At 35.4% G+C, this 17,007-nt stretch overlaps 1 protein-coding gene across 5 annotated transcripts in view; it reads right to left on the bottom strand.

Moving 5' to 3' along the window:
* Positions 1–17,007, bottom strand: part of JMJD1C (jumonji domain containing 1C) — a 265,419-nt gene that overhangs the window by 201,794 nt on the left and 46,618 nt on the right. The window contains exon 2 of one of the 5 annotated variants that reach the window (XM_053207206.1): positions 15,829–15,877. The exons of the other annotated variants lie outside the window; for them this stretch is intronic. Coding sequence (XP_053063181.1) covers positions 15,829–15,877 — 49 coding nt within the window. The remainder of the gene's footprint in view (positions 1–15,828; positions 15,878–17,007) is intronic. 5 annotated transcript variants of the gene reach the window in all.

Consider the following 17,007-nt stretch of genomic DNA (forward strand, 5'->3'; position numbering starts at 1 on the left):
TACCAATTTGAAAAAATATTCAGATTGGTATGATGGAACATTTTGGGAATTAAAATTTATCAATAATTATCACAAAATTTTTCAAAGCTCCTAGGAGAATCCCTTATTTTTCTAGAACTGTAAGTAAAACAATGACCAATGACTAAGAAAGCTTGTATCCTCTCACAATATGCTCTTTTCACTTATATTTATAAAGAAATTTAAAATTACACTATTGTCACTGTTAAATCAAATGATAAAAGCAAATTTAGTTATTTTTACCTTGGTATCAATATTATCATACCAACGTGGTACATGATGAGCCTCACCTTCTTATGTACCTAAAAATAAGTGTGACCTACATGATGTCATGTGAGAACTGTGAAGAGTTCCTAGGATTGGTTCTGCCAAAAGCAACAACCAACCATGTGCTAAAACCTCTAGACTCTAAAGAATCTTTTGTGTTAAAAATAAAAGCACTGAACTATGTATTAGCATTCCTCAAATTATAGTCTACATTATAGAAATGTCATTTCATTTTTTTCTTTTTAAAGTTTATTTATTTTGAGAGAGAGAGAGAGTGTGTGTGTGTGTGCGCACAAGTGTGAGAGGGGCAGAGAGAGAGGAAGAGAATCGCAGGCTCCGCACTGTTAGTACAGAACCCAATGCGGGGCTCAATCTTACCAACTGAGCCAGATCAAGAGTTGGATGCTTAACCAACTGAGCCACTCAGGCACCCCAATATAGAAATGCCATTTGTTTGTATATAAATAAACATTAGGGAAACCAAACAAGCTATGAACAATCACGAATAAGTCACAAATGTCTCACTTTATCAGGGGTCGGTCGTCTCAAGGCTTTTAATGATGCCAATGTTCCCTGTGCATTATTGATAAGAGTTTTACACCATGAAATTTCCCCCAATTTATTTGTCCATAAAATCTTCATTATGAGATACCTAACAGAATATTGCTCTATAAAATAGCAATATAGGAAAAAATGGACTAGTTTTTCCAGAAAATTCACCTATCTACAAATCTATATAAAGAATTTGGTGGATAACAAATGCGGGGGGGAGATGTCCAAAATCTGGTCATTGCTGCCCAAATACTCAAAAATTTAAAATACGATACAAAATTTATGGGGTTTAGAATATAGTACAGTAAACTCCAAAACTTTTTCACTGAGAACATAAACACTGTCCTATGCTTTCACAAAACCAGAAACATTTAACCATGACCTAAAGTTCATACATGTTAAAAATCAGATTACCAAATTAAAAATATAATATGACAGATTAAATTAACTCCCGCTCTAAAAAATAAAGCATATTTATTATAAAAGACAAACTGCAAGTGGATATTTTATATAAAAGTAATCAAATAGAGAAAATATGATAAATTGACACACTTTAAGTAATGCTATTATGAATGGCTTAGAATCATACTTAAGTTTTACAGGGTTTGGAAAAGATTCTGAAAACTAAATAAAATTAAAATCATTTGTTAAATTAAAACGGTCAAAATTAATAGGCACCAAAGGGTGCCTGGGTGGCTCAGTTGGTTGAGCATCAAACTTGGAGTCTTTTTTTTTTTTTTTTTAATGTTTATTTATTTTTGAGAGAGACAGGAGACAGAATGTGAGTGGGTTAGGGGCAGAGAGAGAGAGAGAGACACAGAATCCGAAGCAGGCTCCAGGCTCTGAGCTGTCAACACAAAGCCCGATGCGGGGCTTGAACTCACGAACTGTGAAATCATGACCTGAGCTGAAGTCGGATGCTCAACCGACTGAGCCACCCAGGCTCCCCTAAACTCTTGGTTTCAACTCAGGTCATGATCTCATGGTTCATGAGTTCGAGCCCCACATCAGGCTGTGTGCTGACAGTGCACAGCCTGCCTGAGATTCTCTCTCTCCCTCTCTCCCTCTGCCCCTCTCCCCAGCTCTCTCTCAAAATAAATAAATGAACTTAAAAAAGAAAAAAAGATAAAAGGCACCCATATGAACTAGCCCAAGCTTAAGCAGAAGTAGTGCATTGAGCAATAATCAACAATTCTAAGAATTATTCTAAAGAAACTAGTTGCTCTTTTTTTTTTAATTGGTTGATCTTAAAAAATAATGAACTAAAAGTTTGAAATTAAACCTGGGAAACATTCTGGTATAATCCAAGGTATAAACAATTTGAAACAATAGAAGTGGCTTCTGAATTAATGATTCTGCCCTAAGATTAAGATTTAAAATTATATTTTCTTAGCATTTTCAGAAGGTGTTAGAGTCTCCTTTAGTTATAAAAATCAACACCATTTGACTTTATGAGTACATGGAGAGCCCCAAAATACAGAAGGGGCCTACACAGCATAGGTGCTATAAATTGGCATATATTTCACAGTAATCTGGTTTCAGGAATGCACGGACCATATTCTTCATTTATCCAGAGGTCACTTACTTACTTATCAGCTGCATAGCCAAAACTTCAGAAGCAAGCACAAACATCTCTGAATAGTCCTAAATAGTAAACATCAAAGATCCAAACACTAAAGTGGAAGATCCCAATCCCATCCATGTCTGTGAAAAGAAAAACCTTTAATAGGCACAAGGCTGCAAACCTTGCAGCAGCAATCTAGAAAAAGCCTCAAAAGATGAAAAGAAGCAAATAGAATAAAGGACAGACATCCTTTGGAGGCTTAAGAAGCATTTACCTTGACCTAGGTCTCATTCTACTTTATGTGGGGCAAGGGAAGGAGGTTAGTGACTAGATATAAAAAGCTGGATTTTTGTTCTACTGGCTGTTTCCATTAAATATAAGGAAGGTAGCTACATGCTCTCTGGAAACCATAGCTCCCCATAATTCTCTCTAGAGACCTTAGGGCAATAAGAATTATGTATATTTATGTGGTGTGTGTGTGTGTGCACACACACACACACACACAATGGACTATTACTCGGCAATCAAAAAGAATGAAATCTTGTCATCTGCAACTACATGGATGGAAGTAGAGGGTATTATGCTAAGCGAAATTAGTCACAGAAAGACAAATATATGACTTCACTCATATGAGCACTTTAAGACACAGAACGGATGAACACAAAGGAAGGGAAGCAACAATATAAAAACGGAGGGGGACAGAACATAAGAGACTCTTAAATATGGAGAACAAACAGAGGGTTACTAGAGGAGTTGTGGGAGGTCGGGGACGGGCAAAATGGGTAAGGGCCATTAAGGATTCTACCCCTGAAATCATTGTTACACTATATGCTAACTAACTTGGATGTAAATTTAAAAACATTTTTAAAAATAATAACAACAAAAAAGAATTATGTATCTTTAAATAGGTAAGCAGCACCCATCCTTTCTCTGACTCCCAAGTACAGAGGAGGAAAGGTCTTTCAAACATGTTAACAAAGGACATTTATTTGCCATTCACATCATTAATTAGAAATGCTTATCCAAACAAAACTAAAGTTCAACTAAGTAATATTTTTATTGTGATGAAATATATATAAACATAAAACTTGCCATTTCAGGCATTTTTTAAGCATACTATTCAGTGGTATTACACTCAAAATGTTATAGAACCTACTACAATCTAGACCCAAAACTTTATCATCACAAAGAGAAACTTTTTATCTGTTAAGCAATAAATCCCCTTACCCTCTTCCCCAGTCCTTTGGTAACCTCTAATCTTACTTTCAGATATATGAATTTGCCTATTCTGCATATTTCATATAAATGGAAACATACACTGTTTGTCCCTTTGTGTCTGGAATATTTAACTTAGCAGAATGTTTTCAAGGTTCATCCATGTTATAACATATATCAGAACTTCATTCCTTTTTATGGCTGAATAATATTTTATTACATGTATATGCCACATCTTATTCATTGATCTGCTGATAAACACTTGGGTTGTTTTTACATTTTGGCCGTTATGAATAATGTAGCAGTGAAAACTGGCATATTTCCCTGACTTCCTGTTTTCAACTATTTGGGGGTATATATCTAAACGTGGAATTGTTGAATCATATGGTAAATTCTATGTTTAACTTTCTGAAGAACCAATAAACTATTCTACACAGTAGCTGCACTACTTTGCACTCCCATCAGCAATCTATGAGAGTTCCAATCTCTCCACATCCTTGCCAACACTTGCTATTTTCTCTTTTTTTATTTTTTATTATAGTCATCCTAGCAGGTGTAATTTAACCTTTTAATAACTAAATCTTGCATTTTATGTAGTTATATTAAATTTGTCGTGGTGAAATAAAAATGTAAGTACAATTCTATAGAGGAATCCAGTATGTATTCACACCAATATATTACTAGAATGATAATCATAACAAGTGAAATTAAAGTACATATGATGGCATATAAGTCTAGGTTCTAAAAGTTGTAAAGTCTGGAGATCACAGGGATAATCTTTCATCTCCCAAGGGGCATTCAAACTTATTACTGATAATGGTAATTAAGGCAATACCAGTAACAACAAAAACATCTAACATTTCAACAGTGTTGAATTTTTGCCAGGCACATATATTAAATCATTTGATCATCACACAACCACCTATAAGATAACTAGTATTGTTGATAATGGTAACAAAAATAATACCAATGACTACAATAAAAGAAAAAAACCCAGCTAACATGTGAATAGTGCCTACTATATGCCAGGTACATATATTAAGCTATTTGATCATTACATATACCCAGTAAATAGGTATTATTAACAACTTTTCAAAATGTGGAAGCTAAAATATAGAAATTACTTGCCCAAGGCCAAGCAACTAATAAATGATGGAGTCAATGAAAACACTGAAACAGCTCATAAGAGGCCTAACAGTCATAGCAGCATAGTCCCCAAAGCATATACACAGCATATGATAAATTACTGAATATAAAGTTTGAATAGGTGATTCCTTTTCGGCTTAAAGGTCGAAGACCATACACTTAAAATGGCCCTGAGATTTTCCACACTGAGTCTGTTAGATTCTTGCGGGGGGGTAAGGGCAAAAATGGGAAGTGATGGTCATATGAAGATATAAGCAGCAAAATTAAAAAGAGAGACTAAATTTTGATTTCAATATCCATAATGTGAACTCCTTTCTATGAATCACTTGCCTAATAACTTTTTACAAGACTACTTGGTGAACAATAAGATGTATCAAGAATTACAAACTATTCAAAGATGTTTAAGTTTCAATTACCTTCTTTACATCTAATGAAAAGAATTATATTCCTGACCCGTCACCAAAGTTCCTATTTTATTACAAAATCAATATATATATATATACATATATATGGATATATATATGTGTGTGTATATATATATATATATATATATATATATACACACTGCTATCTTTTGAATAAATGATATATAGTATTTAATGTAATATCATTGATCATGATGATTGTCTTATTTGGCTTGGGCAGTCATAACAAAACATCATATATTGGGTTGGCTTAAACAAGAGAAATTTATTTTCTCAGAGTTTCAGAAGCTGTCTGAATTCAAGGTGCCAGCGTGGTGGGTTCATGGAGAGGACTTTCTCCTTAGGTTGCAGACAAGTTGTCTTCTCAGTTTGTGCTCACATAACCTTTTCTTCTTGGAAGTGGGGAGAGAGAGAAGCTCTCTGCTGTCTCTTATTAAGGCACTAATTCAATCATGAGAGGCCCCTCCCTCCTAACCCTAATTATCTCCCAAACACCCATCCCAGATACCATCACAATGGGGGTTAGAATTTTGTAATACGAAATACTGAGTCCATAACAACAGTAATGGCAGCATAAACTGTCATTGGGAGTACTTACAATGTGTCAGGCAAGGTTTTACAGAAGGGAATACTAAGGCATAGAGAAATTAAGCAACTTAACAGCTTTTGGGCAATTATGTAAATAATGATACACACATGAAAACACCTAAGTTTAGACTTCTCTTTTTTCAGTAGCACCACCTAACAAACTAAGAACTGCTGAATGGCTCAGGAGGAGGAAAACCATCAAGTTCAGTTCTTTCTTAGCATAAGGTGGCTTGACAGACAAAACAGTAATTTCTAGACATTTGAAAAAGTGAAGGAGTGAAGCAGCCTGACCAAACAAGAAGGAAAGAGCCTTCCAGAATCTCAAATTCTGAGAATGCTTTTAAAGCACGGGAGTAAAATCAATAAATAGAGCTTTTCTATATAAGAAAAAAGGGATACCTGGGGAGTAGTTTACAAATCTGAAGGCATGAGGATGCAACGAAAAGAGTTTAAAGGAGTGGGACAGCAACCAAAAAACAATCTGAGGAAGAAAAATCCAAGTTAAATGCAAAGTCCTGAATATTACAAATGCTTGTTAATAAATCCCCAACATAATTTATTTAGAAAAAATCTCAAATTCTGATTTTGATCTTTTGAGGCATGATTAGAGATTATGCTAAGGATATACTGTTTCTACAGAAAAGAGGTCAAATGCATAAGCTCCCATAATGTAAATATAATTCCAATTCCTAGGAGCATTTAAAAAAATTTTTTAATGTTTATTTATTTTTGAGAAAGAGAGAGAAACAGAATGTAAGCGGGGGAGAGGCAGAGAGAGAGGGAGACACAGAATCCGAAGCAGGCTCCAGGCTCCGAGCTGTCAGCACCGAGCCTGATGCAGAGCTTAAACTCACAAACTATATGATCATGACCTGAGCTGAAGTTGGACACTTAACTGACTGAGCCACCCAGGCACCCCAAACCTTTTTTTCTTCTTTACTTCCCTTTCTTTTCCTTCTTTCTTCCTTTTCAATTTTTAATGTTTATTTATTTTTGAGAGAGAGAGACAGCATGAGCAAGGGAGGGGCAAAGAAAGGGAGGGAGACACAGAATCCAAAGCAGGCTGCAGATTCTGAGCTGTCAGCACAGAGCCCCATGTGGAGCTCGAACCCATGGACTGTAAGATCATGACCTGAGCTGAAGGTGGACACTTGACTGAGCCACCCAGGCGCCCCTATAAAGTCTCATATGCTTTTTAGGGTAAAAGATAGAAGAATGAAATAGCAATCTCAAATATAGGCCACCTCCTAGTATGTTGGTAGGGCAAAAATTTCTATAATTATACCACATTATCATGGTACAGGTTGATTCCAGGATTTTTTCCTTGAGAGAAAGGAAGGAAAAACCCCAGTTAGGGAGTCCTCTGACATATCCGCTTTCAGCTTTCCCTCCTTTTTGCTTTTAAAAGGAAAATGTGGGAATAGAGGTAAGGGTGAGGAAAGACATATAAAATCACCGAACAATAAATAAAAACACTGAAAACTAAGATTAAATATACATATACTATTCACTCCCTAAATGCCATATAATTGTTAATGAAGCAGCTTTGGTGGGAAGAGAATATATTAACAGAGAAGCAGGACATAAATCTTGGGTCCCAGAAAGTTTAGAATATGGAACCCTATCTCTAAGCTTGCAAATGTTCTATTTCCAGGGAGCTCTTAGAATGTATATCAATTTTTCCATGAGAAATTAATGGTGACTTTTCATAATAGGCACAAGGGGGCACTGAAGCACAAAGTATTAAGTATGTCTTCTAATACACCTCAGGACTTACCCTAGGATTGGGGGGTTATGGAGGGGGTAGGAGAAGTTGGAATGTATACTGTATCTCCATTTCATAAAATTTCTATTCTTAGTTGAAGAAAGACTTTACAAAACTGGATCTAAATGTACACATTTTTTCAGCAATCAAATTCATGGAATGAGTGTTTCCTTCTATCAAACCTTATTAACAGGAATTGCTCTGATCTCTTAATTCTTATTAGGTCAACTGTAATTCATGAATTTAATAAACAACACAAAGTCCTTCAAATGAAAATCACTACTATTTACTGATCTCACCTTTCATTTACTTATTTTTATTAATGTTTATTTTTGAGAAACAGAACATGAGCGGGGGAGGGGCAGAGAAAGGGAGACAGAGCAGGCTCCAGGCTCTGAGCTGTCTGTCAGCTCAAACCCAGGAACCACGAGGTCATGACCTGAGTCAAAGTGGAAGCTTAACCAACTGAGCCACCCAAAAGCCCCTGATCTCACCTTTTAATCAATGGGTCTTTACCACAGTAGAGTGAAATCTACAAATATAAATTCATAAACAATTCGTCAATTATTTAGTATGCTGGATTAACGCCTCTAATTTTATATACATATAGGCATATACCTCATTTTATTACACTTCACTTTATTGTACTTCACAGATACTGCCTTTTTTTTTTTTTTTTTTTGTAAAGCAAAAATGAAGGTTTGTGGCAACCCTGAGCAAGAACAAGTCTACTGATGTCATTTTTCCAACAGCATTTGCTCACTTCACATCTCTGTCACATTTTGGTAATTGTCTCAATATTTCTAACTTTTTCATTAATATTGTATTTGTTATGGCGATCTGTGGTAAGTGACCTTTGATGTCACTAGCATTAACAGTTTTGGGGCACCACAAACTCACACCATATAAAACAGCAAACATAATAAATGTCTTGTAGGTTCTGAGTGCTCCACCAACCAGCCATTTCCCTATCTCTCTCCCTCTCTTCAGGTCCCCCTATTCCCTGAGACACAATAATACTCAAATTAGGCCAAATAATAATCCTGCAATGGCCTCTAACTGTTCAAGTGAAAAGACGTCACTCACCTCTCACTTTATTTTTATTTTTTAACGTTTATTTAGTTTTGAGACAGAGAGACAAAGCATGAATGGGGAAAGGTCAGAGAGAAAGGGAGACACAGAATCTGAAACAAGCTCCAGGCTCTGAGCTGTCAGCACAGAGCCTGACGCGGGGCTCGAACTCACAAACTGTGAGATCATGACCTGAGCAGAAGTCGGACACTTAACCAACTGAGCTACCCAGGCGCCCCTCACCTCTCACTTTAAATCAAAAGTTTGAAGTGATTAAGCTTAGCTAGAAAGCCGAAAACCAACACAGGCCAAAAGCTAGACCTCCTGTGCCAGTAAGCCAAGTTGTGAATGCGAAGGAAAAGTTCCTGAAGGAAATTAATAAAAATGCCACTCCAGTGAACACATTAATAATAGAGCAAAACTTCCTTAATTGCAGATACGAAGAAAGTTTTAGTGGTCTGAATAGAAAATCAAACCATCTACAACATTCCCTTAAGCCAAAGCCTAATCCAGAGCAAGGCCCTAACTCTCTTCAATTCTAATTAAGGCTGAGAGAAGTGAGGAAACTGCAGAAGACAAGTTTGAAGCTTGCAGAGGTTGGTTCGTGAGGTTTAAGTAGTCATAACAAAAAAAATACAAGATAGGGCACCTTTTGAGATGAGCACTGGGTGTTGTATGGAAACCAATTTGACAATAAATTTCATATATTAAAAATACAAGATAAAGGAAGCAGCAAGAACTAATGTAGAAGAATATGGCAAGTTTAAAGATGATTTGGCTAAGATAATTAAGGAAGGTGGCTACACTAAACAACAGATTTTCAATGAAAGCAAAACAGCCTTCTATTGGTAAAGATGTCATCTAAGACTTTCATAGCTACAGAAGGTTCCAAGAACAGACTGATTCGTGTTAGGGGCTAATGCAGCTAATGACTAAATTGAAGCCAATGCTCATTTACCATTCTGAAAGTCTTAGGGTCCTTAAAAATTATGCTAAATCTACTTTGCCTGTGCTCTATAAATGGAACAGCCTGGATGATAGCACATCTGTTTACAACATGGTTTACTGTATTTTAAGCCCACTCGTTGAGACCTACTGCTCAGAAAAAAATTTCCCTTCAAAATGTTACTGCCCACTGACAATGAACCTGGTCATCCAAGGGCTCTAATGGAGAAACACCAGATTAATGTTGTTTTCATACTTGTTAACATAAAATCCAGGAGTCGTTTTGACTTTCAAGTCTTACTATTTAAGAAATACATTTCATAAGGCTATAGCTGCCACAGATGATGATTGCTCTCATGAATCTAAACAAGTAAATGGAAAACCTTCTGGAAAGGATTCACCATTCTAGATGCCATTAAATACATCTGTGATTTATGGAAAGAGGTCAAAATATCAACATTAACAGGAGTTTAGAAGAAGTTGATTCCAACCCTCATGGATGACTTTGAGGGGCTCAAGACTTCACCTGAAGAAGTTAACTGCAGATGTGGCAGAAACAAAAAGAATTTACAAGGGAAACCTGAAAATGGGACTGAATTGCTGCAATCTCCTGATAAAACTGAATGAATGAGGGGTTGCTTTTTATGGATGAGCAAAGTAGTTTCTTGAGTTGTTATATACTCCTGGTGAAGAAGCTGTGAAGATTACTGAAATGACAACAAAGGATTTAGGGTATTCATGAACCTAGTTAAGAAAACAACAGCAGGGTTTGAGAGGACTTCAATTCTGAAAGAAGTTCTACAATCAGTAAACTGTTATCAAACAATATCACATGCTAGAGAAATCATTCCTGAAAGGGTCAATAAATGCAGCAAATTTCATTACCTTAAGAAATTGCCACAGTCACCCAACCTTCAGGAATCACCACCTATCAGTCAGCAACCATCAACAAGGCAAGACCCTCTACCAGCAAAAAGATAACTACCTAAAAGCTCACATGATGGTAAGCATTTTTTTTAGCAATAAAGTGTTTTAAAATTAAGGCAACACATTGTTTTTTTTTTTAAGACATAATGCTATTACACACTTACTAGACTATAAAGTAAACATAACTTTTATATGCACTGGGAAACCAAAAACTTCATTGGATTCATTTTATTGCAGTATATACTTTATTGTAGTGATCTAGAACTGAACCCACAATATCTGAGAGGTATGCTTATATATGAAAAGCTATTTTGAAAAATCTAATTTTTTCGTAGAGACAATAACATAATGGATTCCCATGTGCTCATTACCCAGCTTCAACAATGTTTATCTCATGGTCAATCTTGTTTCAACTAAAAAAAAAAAAAAAAATTATTAATCCATCAGTCAGCATTCAAGTTTCCCAGCATGGGCCTTTTTTTCCTTTTCCATTTGTTCAAATTAAGATCATAGTAGTACCACATATTCCAACTCATTGACATGAAATTTACATTTCTTTTTATCTATAAGGTTTCATTTACCTCTTTTCCTCCTGAAACTTCTTTGTTAAAGAAATGAAGTCGCTTGTCCCATGTAGTCTTCAAGTATCTGTATTTTGTGGACTATACCCCTGTGACATTTTTAAACATGTTTCTCTGTCCACGTAATTTTTTGTAATTGTCGAAGTTAGAGTCTTAATCAAATTCAGAATTGATAAAGAAGACAACCTCATACACGGTACTGTGTTTTTCATTAAGGGGCATACACATATTGCCTTGTATCTGTGATAATAACAGCCAATGATGAACAATGCCTAAATACAACATTTCATTGAGAGCTACAAAAAAGTGACATTCTACTTTTATCATTCCTTCATTATTTACTATCTGTAATGTGCCTATTAAGTGAAAATTCTCATCAAATCTTTGGTTTCCAAAAGGTAGTTTGTTTAGAAAAGGAAGAATAAATGCTTGTTTTTTAAGAGTTTTTGAAAAAAAATGAGTTGGTATCCTAACCTCCCAGAATGGTAAACAATGAGAACACATTTTTTAGGGGAGGGATCATTACAAACTTTTGGATTTAAATAAATGTAGTATGCTTCAAATTAACTGCAGTTGGTTATTTCTATTATTGTCAAATTTTCCCATCTTGACCAACGAGAGACTCTTCAATTAGTTTCTGAGTCTTTTAGACACAGACTTAGTAGTCTTTTTTTTATTTTTTAATTTTTTTTTCCAATGTTTATTTATTTTTGGGACAGAGAGAGACAGAGCATGAACGGGGGAGGGGCAGAGAGAGAGGGAGACACAGAATCGGAAACAGGCTCCAGGCTCCGAGCCATCAGCCCAGAGCCCCACGCGGGGCTCGAACTCACGGACCGCGAGATCGCGACCTGGCTGAAGTCGGACGCTTAACCGACTGCGCCACCCAGGCGCCCCATAGACACGGACTTAGTAGTCTTTCACAGCTTTCTTGCTTCTGGTATAACAAAATATTCCAGAATCATCTTATCCATCTCCTGACCCAAACCTGAAACCAACCACATACCCAAGGAACATTGTACTTTTCAACGGGAATCAGCATTACTCAGAGACAACAGTCTGGATTCTAAGGAGTGCTCATCACTCCTGGGTTTGTCATTTTATCTATCTAGACCTTATATAGTGATAAGAGTTAGTATGACTTGATACTGAAAAAATTCTATAGTATTTTTTTAAAATTGTGTTGTTCTTATATTTCTATTTCTTTCTTCTCCCATACTGTAATTCTTGTTATACAATGCCACCAACACAAATTCATTTGCCTTGTTGTACAATATACATACAACAGTTTAGGAATAATAATACCAACACTATGATTAATGAAAACCATATAAGGTTTTTATATTGTTCTTATATCTTCAGGGTATAATCCACCAGGCATGTATAATCAAATTACTTGTTTTAAAGTCATTTAAAATAGTTCCTTCCTATAATTATACCACTTAGGCTTCGTTTCATTTTGCTTTCACTTTTAGTTTTTTAAGTTTATTTATTTTGAGAGAGAGCGAGCAAACGGGGGAAGGGGCAGAGAGAGAGAAGAGAGAGAATCCCAGGCAGGGTCTGCACTCCCCACAGATTCCGATGCAGGGTTCTATCTCCTGAACCATGAGACCACGACCTGAGCTAAAATCAAGAGATGGATGCTCAACCAACTGAGTCACCCAAGCACCCCTAGTTTTTTTTTTGTTTTTGTTTTTTTAATGATTAAAACTTGTTTTAGAATTATGTACTTTTACATAGTTTCAAAATTATACCTAGAAAACAAGGTACTGTATATTCATAGAACTTTAGCTATTCCCTCTATCCTTGTTCCCTAAGATGGGTTAGTTTTTTTTATTAATTCCTAAATTTAAAAAATAAAAGTAGACAGGGTGGCTGGGTGGCTCAGCCGGTTAAGTGTACAACTCTTGGTTTTGGCTCAGGTCATGATCTCATGGTTTTTGAGTTCAAGCCCTGCATCGGGATCTGTGCTGACAGTGTGAAGCCTGCTTGGGGTTCTCTCTCTCCCTCCAAATAAATAAACTTAAAATAAAATTTTAAAAAATTCTTAAAACATAAATAAAAGTAGAAAGGTACACACACACAAATATATTTAATTAGATACACAGTAACATTCTTTATGAACTTTTCTATATCTTATTACTTTTGCTGCATAATATGTATTGGCCATCATGGCATAGAAGATGCTCCCCATTTGCTTTTACACCCATACAATACTCTATTGGGTAAATGAACCACACTTTATTCAGTCAGAAACCTACTGATGAATACCGTGTCCTTTCAGTCTTTTGCTATTTAGACAGTGCTACAATGAATGTAGCCTTGTGCATGCCATTTTGTATTTATGCCAATCTATGTTTGAGATATATTCCTAGGAGATTTACCAGATCAAAGAGTAAATGAGTATTTAACTTAGATAGATGTTGTCAAATTCCCAATACACAAGGTTGTAAAATTTTGTATTCCAATAGACAATGTGTGAGAGAGTGCCTATTCCTCCAGTCTCAGCAAATGGATATGTTGCTGATTTGAAAGAACGAGGGGTGCAGGGAGGAGCACCTGGGTAGCCCAGTCAGTTGGGGGTCTGACTTCAGCTCAGGTCATGATCTCACGGTTTGTGGGTCTGAGCCCATCAGACTCACAGCTGTCAGAGCAGAGCCAGCTTCAGATCCTCTGCCTACCTCCCCTCACTCCCACCCCTCCCCAGCTTGTGCACTCACTCACTCTCTCTCAAAAATAAACAGATACTAAGAAAATTTATATAAAAAAAAAAAAAGGAGAGGGGAGAAAGAATCTGACTGATGAAGATTATAACCTAAGGGCAGTTTTATTCACATTTATATGCTATTTCATTGATCTAATCTTATTTTTATTTCCTGCCTTGTTCTTAGTTTGGGTTTTATTTGCATTTCTTTTTCTCTCTTAAGGTAAACCCTTGGGTCACTGATTTTTAGGTTCCTTCTTTCCTTTTTTTTTTTTTTAATTTTTTTTTTTTAACGTTTATTTATTTTTGAGACAGAGAGAGACAGAGTATGAACAGGGGAGGGGCAGAGAGAGAGGGAGACACAGAATCTGAAATGGGCTCCAGGCTCTGAGATGTCAGCACAGAGCCCGACGCGGGGCTTGAACTCACAGACCGTGAGATCATGACCTGAGCTGAAGTCGGATGCTTAACCAAGTGAGCCACCCAGGCGCCCCAGGTTCCTTCTTTTCTAATAGAAGCATTTAAAGATATAAATTTCTCTCTCAACCCTGAAGATGCACCTACACATTCTGATATACTGCATTTTCATTATCATTCAGTTCAAAATGATGTTTAATTTCCCTTGTTTTCTTCTTTGACCCACAAATTGTCTAGAAGTGTACTGTTTAATACCCAAACATTTGAATTTTTCCCCTAGCCATCACACTGTTAATTTCTTATTTAACTCCACTATGGTTCAAGAAAATAGTCCTGTATTATTTCCTTTTAAATTTATTAGAATTGTTTCGTGACCCAGCATATGGTCTCTTTTGATGAATATACCATGCGCACTTGAAAATAACATGTATTATTACAGCATGAAATGTAGTGCTATATAAATGTCAATTAAATCAAGATGAATGATGATGTTTTTCAAATCTTCAATGTCTTTGCTGGTTTTTTATGTAGTTGTTCTACCAACGCTATGGGAAGAGTGTTAAAATTTCCAACTATGGCTGTAAAGTTGCCTATATGTAATTTATATATTTCTGTAAAATTTTGCTTCATGTATTTTGAAGTTATACTGTCAGGTGCACACATATTTGTCATTGTTATATCAGAATTGTGACCAAGAGGCAGTACATAGATATGAAAAGAAACAGCAACTACATTAACACTTGTTCTAGGTCTGTTTTTTAGGAAATTCAATCCAAAAGTATGAGTCATCGCTATTAGTTGCAATGGATCAGGATCAATATGATATAGTTCTTATTTCCAAAGAGACTTACAATCATATTTCAAAAGCATTGCAATAAATATCTAGACAGTAATCCTTATAAAAATACCACAGTACAGATCCTTAAATTCAATTTTTACATAATATATGTATATACATTCTTTCAATTCATTTTTACATCTAAATTCTCTCAATTCACCCAACAAAGTAGATATTACATACGTTTTATAGTTGAGAGAGGTAAAACCCAGAAAGACTGAGTGATTTATCCAATATCACACAGTTAACATTTGGCAGAGCCAGAACTCAAACCTGAGTCTACATTTGCAATATCACACACTGCTCAAAAGGAAGAGAGTATTCAACAATGTGGATGGGAGGCCAAAAAGCAAAGTTACAGTTTTTAATTGTATAAATATGGATAATTCTAGTAAGAAATGGGAGATATTACCTATGAAAGTATGAATTCTATTAGTAAAAGTAATATCAATATCTTATTTCTCAGGACCTAAAATACCTGGGGAATTTAATAAATGTCAGTGTACTGAATAAATGAAGTTGATGAGTGAGTGAAACAATATGGCTATTACAGAGTCTTCTGATTTTAAAAGGACATATATAAATAATGGAAGGAGGGAAATGTAACTAATATATATGAATTAATATCATAAACCTTATTTATAATATTGCAGAATAGACTAAATTTTATAAGTAATACAAAGGAAAACCAAACAAGCCTACTGGTTGTATAAATGTAAGAGGACGAACTAAGAAGAAACAAGAATATTGCATGGGAAAGATGATGTAATGTTAACAGATGCAGAGAGAATAAAGAACTACTCACACCTCCTCTTTTGCATCCATCTTCTCCACCAAGGAGAATTGAGTAGAAAACTGGAAAAGGTAGAAGAAACATAGTTAAAAAGTAAATGAAGTTGAAATGAGAAAAGAAGACAGTAAGAGAATACCTAGCTAACTTTTTAAATTAGTTTTTGCCTACACTGCTGTCTACAGGTCTGAATTAGACATGCAACTCTAATGTGTGTAATATGTAAAACATCATAGGAAAATAAGTTCTAAAATGCACTGGTTTGGGAAATGGAGAAACTTTTTTTTTTAAGAAAATTATTTATCAAAGAAAGACCCTTGAGTTGAAAAGGCTCTTGACAATCCATTTATGTTGATCTATATCCAAAGTACAAAAATTATTATTTACAAGTTGGATTATAAGCACTAAAAAAGAAAAAGGTCACACCAAGAGCAAATTTTATTTCACTACAGTGATCCTAAGTTTTTTCTTCATTGATAAAGTTCTTCTTTTTAGGGAGGCTAGTGTAACTAATACACTAAATTTTTAAAATTATAATATTGTAGAAAAAGATCCTGAATATACTTTTGAATGAAAGAAAAAATATATAAACTCATAGCTGGATTAAAAAAACAAAATTTACAGTATTAACCAAGAACTAAAGTAAAACTGATTGAATGTCTTCAAAAGTAATGCATAGGGCTCTAACCTCACACTTCAATCAAGATACTTAGCTGACTCAATAGGATGCAAAGGAAAATAACACACTGGATGATAAAATTAAGATTCCAAAAAATTTCAACAGACTGGAAAAATGAGCAGAATCAACTAATATTAAAATAATAGCAATAGTAGTGATAGTCGACTTCATGAAATAAAGGAAGGCTAAGCTAAGGTCAAAATTTGGGAAAGCTGATAAACACTCCAATTTATAAGACAGAAACCGACAATGGCTCAATATTGGTTGACAGGAAAGTAGGGCTACCAAGAATGATACTGTCTGTTTAAGCAGCAGCTAGACACACAGATCTCTTCATGGCTAGCAACTGCCTCCTTTCTCTCTTTGTAGAAAAGGGAGGTTTTTCTCCTAGAAAAAGGTTATTTATTACAGGGTCTCTGAATAGAGGAGCATATATTAAAGCAAATTGAAGGCAGAGATTACTACTGACAGGAAAATCAAGTGGAAGTTTACATTCTGAAATATGCTGAGAACCA

Source organism: Acinonyx jubatus, chromosome D2 (assembly GCF_027475565.1).
Source record: "Acinonyx jubatus isolate Ajub_Pintada_27869175 chromosome D2, VMU_Ajub_asm_v1.0, whole genome shotgun sequence".
NCBI classification, from domain to species: Eukaryota; Metazoa; Chordata; class Mammalia; order Carnivora; family Felidae; genus Acinonyx; species Acinonyx jubatus.